Genomic DNA, 11,910 nt, shown 5'->3' on the forward strand with positions numbered 1-11,910 from the left:
ACATTCTAAGAAACAATGAAGATTCGTCTTTTCGTTCTTATATTTTTATCGCCAAAAATTAGAACAAAGGTGAAATTTTCTGTTCTCCACGAAAAAAAATAATTAGAAAATTTTAAAATCAAGACTAACATTACAAAAGTGCCAATCATTCATTATAACTACATATTTAATGTTGGTTTAGAGTCAAAAATTTTCAATTAGTTCCTTTTTTTTGTATTTGAGGAACGAATTGGACGAAGTCTCAGGAAATTGTCTCAGTTTTTTAAACAATACGTTTAGAATAAGCACTTATGGACACTATTCATAACAATTAACAAAAAAATCAAGATCTAACTTAAAGTGACCATATTATGAAAACTGTGCAAATTAAAAAAGTTCAACTTAGTGGTTCTCTACGAATTCGTAAATCGACTTTTCTATGTAGTTTTTTATTTGCATGCATGCAGGGTTGTTAAAATATCGAAATATCAGCTCTCAGCAACTACAATTATCCCGCCCGAACATTCATGCCTCAAATACAACTGCTCTTCTCTCATCATTGAAACTCTCAGCGCCGAACATAGCCGAACACGTTTTCGTGTTTACACACTCGCGATTGATATTTTCCTTTTCTCTCTCATTCCCGCTTCCACGATCATCCTACCGCAACAGAGTTTAACCACATAAGCCGCCACAAAACCAATTTTGCAAACGCAGTTTAACGGGTCGTCATGCGTGGTCGGATCCTAATCGCCATCTAACGTTCTCTCATTGCAGTGTTCAGAGAGATTGAGAGACTCAGCGGTGAGAGCGCATAGTCGAGGAAAAGGGGAGGAGTGATAGAGAGAGAATGACATTGCTGGGATTCACGAGATACAAGAAGAGATCTCACAAGCTATAGTGACGGCCGCTATACTCTCGGATGTTTTTGGTGCAGAGATAGCTTGATAGCTTTTCTATCACTCATTTGCAACACTGCATGCATGCATTCCTTATGAAAAAAACAAGTCATCATTAGTTTTTCAATACAAGGCTTCATATAATTTTGGGGGCTGATCATACAAAATTGGTATGGGACCATTCATTAATTACGTGAACACTTTTTTGAAGTCTCAACCCCTCCCCCCCTCTCGTGGACTAAAAAACTATTTGTAGGGAGCGTGGACAATAGAGTGTAACAAAAATGACTTTTTGGTGGGCATTCAAGGGTTTGATCCGGTGGGCATACTAAGCCCAAATCCAAAATATGAGCTTGATTGGACGTAACAGGAGCTGGCGCTCCGCCCTTCAATTTTAAATGAGATTTAACCCGTAAAAAAATATTTTTTCAAAAATGTCACTTTTTGAGGCATTTTGGCCACCAATGCGTTTACCAAAAACATCACTGGCGTGTAGGCCAGATCCTTGCGCATCTTTTGGTATATATAACATTGACATTTGGAGCAACCTGGAGCTCGGTACAGGCCTTCAAAGTTTGGCATTTTTTCGAAAAATCGGCCCCGGCAAAATCAAATGGCGTCTAGGGCGTCGCGAGGCGCGACGCATATCTTTTTTGCCGGGACCGATTTTTCGAAAAAATGCCAAACTTTGAAGGCCTCTACCGAGCTCCAGGGTGCTCCAAATGTCAATGTTATATATACCAAAAGATGCGCAAGGATCTGGCCTACACGCCAGTGATGTTTTTGGTAAACGCATTGGTGGCCAAAATGCCTCAAAAAGTGACATTTTTGAAAAAATCTTTTTTTACGGGTTAAATCCCATTTAAAATTGAAGGGCGGAGCGCCAGCTCCTGTTACGTCCAATCAAGTTCATATTTTGGATTTGAGCTTAGTATGCCCACCGGAGCAAACCCTTGAATGCCCGCCAAAAAGTCATTTTTGTTACATCCTAGTGGACAATCGCCACACCCCCACGTGTCCACGTTGGTTATGGATGGCCCCTTATAAATATATTAAATTCTGTATCTTTAGAAGGGATTTTCTGATCGATTCGGTGTCTTTGGCAAAATTATTGGTTCTTATTAGGACTTTTCAGAAAAAATAGGTACAATAAAATTTGTTTTATTATTATGTTATTTTTATTTTATATTTTATTACTTAAAGTGAAACCTCCACAATACATATTTTTAAATTTTTGATTTTTTTTTTATGTTTTTGGGGACTTAGAAAAGTCATCTTTTGAGCCATAGTGAGTTATGGCGCAGGATCTGGTTTATGAGATTTTTTTTTAAATCGTGTTTTTTGGAAAATAACGAAAACTTAAAGCAAAATCAAATTTGCAATCGTAAAGTAATTTATTTTTTTTTTGATAAAATGTACCATTTATAAGTTTTATGTTGATTATTTAGTTTTTTTTTATTTTAAAAATAAAAGAAAAGTACCATTGAAAAAAACGTTTTTGATATGCAGAGAAAATGTCCTACAATTTTCTCTTTGGAACATTGAATCGAGCGATTAGTTTCTGGTATACAACCTCACATAAAATTCGAATCGATGAAAGTGATTTGTTTTAACTGTCACCTAATTAACCTGTATCTTTCGACTGACGATATCTCGGATACTGTTTTTCCGATTTATGGACTTTACTTTTGAAAAGGTCTTAAATAATTATTTTCTTATTTCATAGTTTAGACCGAATTATAAAAAAAAAATTCTATTGAGAAAGATTTGAAAAATTCACAAAAAAACCTTTTTTTAAATTTAAAAAACGGACCAACAGTTTCCGAGATGTCTGGATTTTCAGGTTGGCATTTTCCAAAGTATTTTAATAATTTATCCACCACCCTGAAATTCCAATATCAAATTTCTTTCAATATTTTAGATCCTTTTTTCAATTTTATTCAGTGTTTAATTTGTGTTCATAATTTTTGCTACAGATTTTGAAAACCTTTTACATATGTGACTTTTTAGAAGACTTTGCCAGGAAGGTACAATTTAATTTTGAATTTGACTAGCCGAGTGATGCTGTCTTAGGGAAAAGAAGTTCTGTTTAAAAAAATCTCAAGATCTTTTAAATTATTGTAGTGTATTTGAATCCTCAATGTATTATTGCGTTAATATGTTGTTCAATTAAACTCAAACAACCAGGCTTCTCCATCACCTTCAATCATTTGCTCGATTCGATGGAGACGCATGGTACTTTTAAATAAATCATCAAAAAGTAACAAAACATCTTTCCTTTCCCCATTCCCCCACCAGGTCCGCCAGCCAACGCAAGTGCCTATTTCGCTGGTGCGCAACGACGGCATCATCTACGCGACGGGGCTGACCTTCACGTACACCCCGGAACCGGGTCCGCGGCAGCCGTGCAACGCCGCCGAGGACGTGCTGCGGCGGGCAAACAGCAATAGCAACACCAACAACAACAATGGTGGCAACGGAAACGGCAACAACAACAACGGCACGGGTGGTTCCACTGGGGGTGGTTCGTTGCCGCCGATCTCGGACGTGGCCTGGAGCTCACACGGCGGGGCCGGAATTCCGTAAGATAAGTGCGTTGGGCGGGGGGTGTTTCTGTGTTTTTGTTCTACTTTTTATTTTTTAGTTTTTTTTTCTCGAGGATGTGGATATTTATTGTTTTTTGCTTTGTTTCGTGTCGGCTCTCGATGCGGAACGGAGTTGAGAAGGAAAAGAAAACATTACCTACCTATACATATTTGCTAATTTATACATATACAGTATTTTTACAAACAAAAAACAAGTAAAAAACGAGAACAAAAACGATACACGTGAGGGCAAGTAATCTCAAGAAATTCCTAGAAATGAGTAAAGATTTAAACAAGTAAAAACACACACACACTAAGCCAATGAATTGTGCGTGTTTGTGAAACAAGAATGTCCGGGAAATAAAACGCAAACAAACATTCGAGTATATTTTTCCTAAGATTTATTTTCTCGCTCTCCTATTTGCAGCAGAGAAGAAAAGTTGTAGACTATCATTTCCTAAAACTCTATTTTTAAGGAAAGTCGTATTTTGACAGATTTTTGTAAGAGAATTACTATTTTTAAGGCAGAGAAGAGAGATTACGTGATCATCAATCACACAAACACACAACCATACAGACAGACATTGAGATGAACATTAGAAAAAAATGGTGATATATGCAGGTTTTAAAGAATAAAAAACAAAGTATTTAAAATTTAAAAACTGTGGAATCAAAGTGACTCTATTATTTTCACGCGAAGGCAAAATCTGACAACGAAATCGTTCTTAAGAGGAGATCTAGCAGCTAAAGCTAAGAAAAAAGCAAGAAAAAGACACTTTTACCGAACCGTATTCTTTTTAAGAGAGAAACTGAAAGACAGAGAATGAAAGAGCTAAGAACACGCGTATCTGAGCATTTTAAACTGGGAATAAAATTGCCAAAGAAGTAGAAAAAAAATTAAGTCATCTTTTCAACCGTCCCGAAAGAACAATCAGACAGAATTAAAACAGAGATTCGCATCAAAACAGTGCTTCCTCTACTGTTTCAACGCTCGTAATCGAGAGGCTTAATCTCGGCTCCAGTTGTAATGAGGTGTCACGGGGTCAGAGAGCTCACTCTGACATGCTGCTTCTTTTTTTACGTTTTTTCGCCTCCTCCCTCATCATATCAATATCCAATCATCCCCGTTACACGATGCATTCTCACTCGTGTCGTGTCGCGTCTCGTTGTTGATCTCAATTTGAGATTTTCCCACTCGTTCATTGTTAACGGTGCAGTGTTGATGGGGATGATGTCTGAAACCGAGGCATGATAATTGGGAGTTGTCTTATTAGCTGTGATTTGAGTTGATAGTACTGTCCTTTTAGTTGATAGATTGCTATCTTAAAAATTGTTATATTCATACCTAAACTCCCAAGTTCGAGAAAAATTGGAAATTTTCATTCAAATTTCCCCATTTCCTCGATCTTGGAGCTCTATCGTCAACTCTGATTATCTCCATGAATTTTCAACAAGTTTTCCAAAAAAAGATCATTAATTTAAATAGCAGCCATTCTTAGTTTAGTTTTGAACTTTAAAAATCAATATATATTTAAAAATGTATGCTTTGATGTTAAAAAGGCCAAGTTTTCAAAGGATTTGGTTCACCCTAACTAAGCTAGAATGACTCTAAAATTCAAACAAAAAAATGTAAGTCGTTATGTTTAACATGGCCAATTTGACAAAGGACTTAGCAAATAGCTCTTGAAATTACACATTTTTTGTACAATAAGTTCAAGATTTAATCGGGATTTGACTGGAATAAATTATATAATCAATTTATTTCATGTTCCGTATCAAAAACCATGAACTCGAGCAGTTCGATAAATGTCCCCCTAACGGAATATGGCTGAGGAAACCGGCCGCTCCAGGTTGTGGCCAAATCCTGGGGTCGGAATATTCCGGGACTCCAAATCATTCCAGCTGATGGCTTTTCGGGCAACTACTTCCAGGTCCGGGTTGGTGTTTATTCCTCGACGTCCAACGAAAGAATGTCTTTCCTGGACTGACCGAGCCAGGTTTTATATGCCTAGAATGGTAACTAGCGTGGTTCATTGATATATGAAAACGGCAGAAGTGTTTAATTTCGAGCGTCTCAACCGGAATGTTCAAGCAATATGCCCCAGAAGCTAGCTTGAAATTTTGAGCTCATTTGATTAAGGTTTAGTGCTTCCACCATAGACCTGAAGTTAGTATGGACATTGTACAAATTTACTTTGGGAAATTTTCACTTTTTAGCTTGTCTTAGAGAATGTTTCCGGAAACTTCTATTAATTTTCATATTCATAATTTTCTTATCTTATGGAAATTTAAAAACTTTAGTTATGTCTGGTAGGTGGTCTCTTTTTATTTGATTCAAAACTGTAAACAAACTTTAATTAAGGGGTTATATACATGTAGAAAATCACAAAATTTCATATTACAGGAAATTTATTAAATCCACTTAAAAGATGATTTTCAATCACTCCTGAAAGTTTCATGAAGATATTTCATGATTTAACTGAGTTAGAGACGATTTAAGCTCAAAATTTTGCCATGCGCAAAGCCAACTGTCTAACTTTCTGAGCGTTTTTCTCTGAACACCAAGTTGATTTACGGGTGCCACGATATCTCGAGATGGGATAGACCAAATTGGCTGAAATTTTGGGTGAAGACTCCCAAGACATGTCCCGTGTGCATGACGAAGCCCGATTTTGAAATTTTGGATTTTTAAAAAAATACAAAAATCAAAAACTGGCGATTTTTTATTTGAAAAACAGAAAAATATTTTTATCTTTTTTTAAAATAAGTTTTTTGATAATCGGCCTTCGTCATGCACACGGGACCGGTTTAACGAGTCTTCACCAAAAGACTGAGCCGATTTGGTCGAAGCAATGTTGAGATATCGTGGCACCCGTTTTCTGAAACTGCTAACTTCAAATAGCTATACCTCGGCAATGATACAACCAAATGTCTTCAAATTTGTTTTGTTAATAGATGAAAATGTATATTTTAATGCCCTGAAAACAGATTTTGAAAAAAGTTTAATTTTGTGCTCAAACCGACCTCTGACATTTTTGCCGATTTACATGTATGTAACCCCTTAATGAAATTCGTTAATGTAAGGCAAAAAATCGAAAATGAACTTCTTTGAAAACCCCCTAGTCCTGAGCAATTTTCTTCAAAAATCGTTAAAAGATTTCATGTATATATTGGCTTTAATTTTTGGAGGGCTTATATATGACCATAACCGCCATTTTGTATCGTTTCTTCAGCCATACTATGTTGAATTGCAAAAAAAAATCTTATTTCAAGCTTAATTTTCTTTATTTGGAATTCAAAAGTATTCATTGCTACAGATTTTGCTTCTGTTAAACACTTACAGAATAAATATGATTGTTTTTCTAAGAGCCAAAAAGGTATCTGTTTGGTTAAACATACAAAATAAACGTTATACAATGTATTCAAAATTGTTTGCAAAAGATTATACAACTTTTTCAATGAAAATTTGAATTTTTAGCAATATTATAACACGGAAAGAGGATTCATCGCCAAATCAGCAGGAAGTTTTTCCTGGTTTGATTTTGCTGATATTTGCCACAAATTTCTCTAAAGTAGCGAAAGCTGAACAAAATGAAAACCAGCAATATAGTTCTGCTGGTTTGTTTTCGCTAATTACTGCCAAAAATATCTGAAAAACTAGCTAAATTTTTCGCTGTTTTCAGCGTTATTGTCTTCTACTCTGGCAGAAATGACAGTTGTTGTTTTCATCTCAGAGTTGATTGACGGAACACAACAAGCTTTTGAACTAAGTGAAATAAAGAAGCAAAATTTGTGATGTTGTAGAGTGCAGTGTAATTGGAAATTGTTTTCATTTGGTTGACATTCTTTAAAAGAAAAAAATTTCCTTCGATTTCGAAGCTTTTAAAAATAGCAACGGCCTAATTCGATTGAAAATTTGGCAAAAAGCAAATACTTCAAAAATTTGTCATTTTTTTTTTACCTTAAATTTTTTAATGGAAAACAGCATACTTTGTGGTTTTCTTTCCTCAATCAGGGTGGCCACTCAAGTCGGGAAATCGGGAAAGTCGGGAAAAAGTCGGGAATTCTCCAAAATCCGCCAAAAATCGGGAAAAAGTCGGGAATTTATGATTTTTTTTTCAAAAAGTCGGGAAAAGTCGGGAATTCTGAGCATACTTGCTTGAAAATTATTTTTTAACTCTTGAATAATTTTGTAATATTTTGTAAAAATTTCAAATTGAATTCACTCATTTCTGCTTTAGTAACTTACTTTAAATTTAAGGTTCTTTTCACTATTTCAATATATTTGAGTATAGAAAAGCTGTTAAAGGCATTCAAAATCTTAATGAATATTGGAGTTTTTGACACAGATTTTCATAATATTTTTTATGAATCAAATGATCGCATTCTTTGTTCATCAAACAAGAGGTGAATTAATGACAAACTATTATAAAAATAGAGCCTAATGGCCAGCTTAGAATTATGATTCTATTTCATTTTGTCACATAATTAAATATTTGAAAACAGATTCCAATTTGAGTTTGGCAATGGTTTTTTTTGTGAATATTTTTAATTGTTTAACTTAATTCATTTAGTAATTTAAAATATGTTTTTTTTCCCAAATGTTGCCCCTGAACTTTTTTTTGTGAGTATGGGTAAATTACCAACCATAGATAAAGCTTATTTTTCAGTTTTCAGAAAACTTAAATATAACTTAAAATTTTGAGTTATTGCAAAATTGTTTAAAAAAAATGTCTCTTCAAACATTTTGCTTAAAATAAGTGGGACAACATAAAATCATATCAAACTGAATTTTCATTGAAAAAAAAAACAGTTAAATACTGACCACTAGATAAATTAACATTGATTTAAAAATTCAATATCAAAAATTACAAAATTAAAAAGGGAACTTGGCATAAACATTTTTTAATGAATTCCTTGACATTTTTTCTAAATCCTTTGAATGAATAATAACAGAAATTATGTTTTAATCATTCTTTTATTTAAAATGATGATGAAGTTTTAAAAAATAGGATCGCTATTTAAAGTTCAGTTACCTTTAACTTTTTTGGCATTTCCAGTTGAAACGATGTATCAAAAACTATACGCTTGCCAATTTGAAAAAATAACATGGAAGTTATAAGTATTGTTGAAATTTTCATTATTTTTTCCAAGACTAATTGTTTGTGTTTCTACTCTGAATCATAATAGTGAAATTCCATTTTTGAAGTATTTTTTTATTTGTTGTTTAGTTTCTGTATTTACAAAACATGCCTAAATTTGGATTTTTTTTTTAATTCATTGAGATTTTTTTCAGTGGTTAATATTGAATTTCTTATAGAAAGTTTTTTGTTTGAAATCATTCTTTAGATAAGAAATGTCTATTATTTGAGCATTCTGGAAAAGTCTGGAAAAAAGTCGGGAAAAAGTCGGGAATTTTAAAATGGAATTTGAGTGGTCACCCTGCTCAATATCCTCTTTACCTCAAAGGTTCCTGGGATTTCATTTGCTTCCAAAATCTTTTTCATTTGTATATATTTTCTCTTTCAAACATTTTTCTTCGCGAAACGTAGCTTGGAGAGTGTGTGATGTTCGTTTGTTGTTATTTGCTGAACGTTGTCTTGGTTCTCTCCCATAGCTGGGTATCAAGAAAACTATATTTTAAATCTAGTCTTCATGTTGGATTGTTCTGTAAATTTATGCTTCTCTTCCTTGAAGGCCTCATACATAGACGGCTGTATTTTTTTTAATTAAATTTGATTATTTAAACTGTTTTATGTTGCGAAATAAAACGTATTATAAGTGATATAACCAATTTTTTTATTAGAAGCAGAATATTGTTCATTTAACTATTTTAGGGCCCTGTGCCAAATTTGAGCAAAATCGTTCAATATTTACTCATTGATACTCAAAGGTGGAGTTTCTATGGAAAAACCGGTAAAATGCAGGAAAACCCAAATTATCTTACGGTTTGGTCTGCACGGTGCGCTTCTTCCATCAAAATATTCCCAAACGTGAGATTCTCGTAGGAAATTTAATGCTATTTAACTTTGTACAAAACCTGTAAAATTCGATCCTGAAAAGTTATTATCGATTTAAAAATGTAATTTTTATGTGAAAAACATTTTTTTACCAGCTTCAGGCTCGGGTATCAACGGGTTATTCTCAACCAATTTCACTCAAAATTGGCACAGATGCATGAAATAACCCAAAAAACCGTTTTCTGCTTGTGAAGCAGGGGTTCATTTTTCTGGGCACCGTACTCTACATCGGCTACTGCCACAATTGAGAAATTTAAAAAAATACGGGTCTGATAATTTTACGGAAGAGCCCTCAAAACCAAAGCTAACCTGTTTGAAATAGAACTTTTTTTTATTTAAGTTTTAATGATTAAACTTGAAATTGCTATGGCTAAAGTGCAATGTGCCATGCCATTGAATGAAAATGTTCATATTTAAAACAATTGATGTTTGATTAGTAGAAATAAAAATTTGGCCGTTTTTTTTATTGATTGGATTATAACTCAGCTATTCGAATTATTGAATTTGAATTTCTCTTTGAAAATTGATTTTTATTCAAAATTTAAAATACTTGATTTAAAATACATTCAAAAATCCATTCTAATTTCCAAAGATTCCTTCCTTGACGCCTAGGTAGATCAACCCGCTTCATTTTTGTGTTGTTTTATTAAAAAAGCTTTTTTTTAACTAGCTGACATGTTTCAGCAAATACAAGTAGAAAACCCAACTTTTAATTACAGTTGATTTATCTAATTTGCTTAAAACTCTCACACTCCACGCTCATTGGGATCGTGGGAACGATTAGGTAGCTTCACAAAACCAACGGTAAATAATGGAAATATTATTGAATTATCGTGTCTTTAGAAAAGCAGAGCATTGCTCTCTTTTTCCCATTTTTTTTAACCCGTGTGAACCAAATTATGATGAGCACAGAAGAGAAAAAGAAAAGCTGCCGGTGTGCGATCTAATTAGTATTGCAGATTAGTTATCACAACAAGTGCGATGCTCAGTCACCGTAAACCTTTCGAGTTGGCTTGCAAGACAACAAAAGCATGGACGAATTAAACAAAAAAGAGTCATGCTGGAAAGTGGAGGCGTGTTAATGAGAAGGGGCGGGGCAAAATCCAATGAATTATATGTAAATATACACCTTCTATTATCTGTGAGACTGCGCTGCACTCTGCGAGTGAACCGCGGGTATAATTTATATTTTTGTTGAAAACAATCAAGAAACAATCATTTCTGGGAGAATTGACGAGTCAGAAGAACAAGAATCTTAAGCAGCGGAACAGATTTTCCCACCCATTGAAAAAAAAAAAGAAAGAACTGAAAATCAAGTTTAAACCTCCTGTTCCGGGGCAAATTCCTTAGCAACAGGTTGAAGAACAACAAAAAAAACTGGGGAAGTTACCCCGCGGTCGGTCATTTAAAACGAAGACAAGAATCACGACATCCAGTGACGCCGGACCCGGGAGGGAAACACAATGTGGTCATTTCCCGGAGTCCCGGCGAGTTTTGTTGACCTTCCCAGGCATGGGAATTTTGTTTCGTGGAGGTTAACGGTGCGGAAAGCTGGGAAGCTTGTTGGCACTGATAAGGAAACGGTGACCGGTGGTTGGAGGGGTGCACCGATTAAAGTTGATTTAAAGAACTTAAAAATAATAGAAAATCATTTCTTCTCCTTAAAAAAAATATAAATTTTTAATTTTTTCAAAAATAGACAATGTTTAGATTCGATTTTTCTATGGTTTCAAAGGTTTCAAAAAATAATCGAATCATGGAAAAATATACATTTCATTCGTGAATTCTATTCTAATTATACAAATAACCAAAAAATATTGTCATGATTTTTAACCGCCATTTTGGCTACCATCTTGGGTTATAAATTTCCAGATGACTTAATTATTAAATATTTCCGAAGACTCATATACTTATCGAATATGGAATTCAGCAGTTGATTTTTTTTTAATTTTTTAAATGTCCTGATTTATTTTTTTCATTTCATTTCTTTTATTGGATTGTTTTGGCAAAAACATCACTGCAGTAATTATCCTAAGCTGAGATATGGGGTACCTTTCAACAGCTGACTAATTCAAACGGTGTTAGAGTTTACTGGTACACGGGAGAACAAATTGAGCAGGGGAAGGAAAAAAGTTACAAAATAACCTTCGAAATTGCTAATGTTGTTGTTAATTCATTTATTTTTTATAGGGGATAAATAGAGGAAAGGAGGTATTTCTTATTCTAATATTGATTTATTATAATCGAAAAACAAACGTTATGGAATTTAGTCTTAATGGTTTACACACAATTATACTGGGCTTTTTCAAAAAGATTTTTTGTGTGCCCGATATTTTCTGGGAAAAGCGTAAGACAAAAACGATAAAAAAGATTCTCTTGCTATCCTCCTATCTCCAGGTCAATTACAATTATTATTAAGAATGTTTA

The 11,910-nt window shown here is 34.0% G+C and overlaps 1 protein-coding gene across 1 annotated transcript in view; it reads left to right on the forward strand.

The window, feature by feature from the left end:
- Positions 1-4,360, forward strand: part of LOC120412475 (suppressor of hairless protein-like) — a 28,664-nt gene extending 24,304 nt beyond the window's left edge. The window contains exon 5 of the mRNA XM_039572964.2: positions 3,177-4,360. Coding sequence (XP_039428898.1) covers positions 3,177-3,464 — 288 coding nt within the window. The 3' untranslated portion in view covers positions 3,465-4,360. The remainder of the gene's footprint in view (positions 1-3,176) is intronic.
- The last annotated feature ends 7,550 nt before the right edge of the window (positions 4,361-11,910 follow it).

Source organism: Culex pipiens, chromosome 2 (assembly GCF_016801865.2).
Source record: "Culex pipiens pallens isolate TS chromosome 2, TS_CPP_V2, whole genome shotgun sequence".
NCBI classification, from domain to species: domain Eukaryota; kingdom Metazoa; phylum Arthropoda; class Insecta; order Diptera; family Culicidae; genus Culex; species Culex pipiens.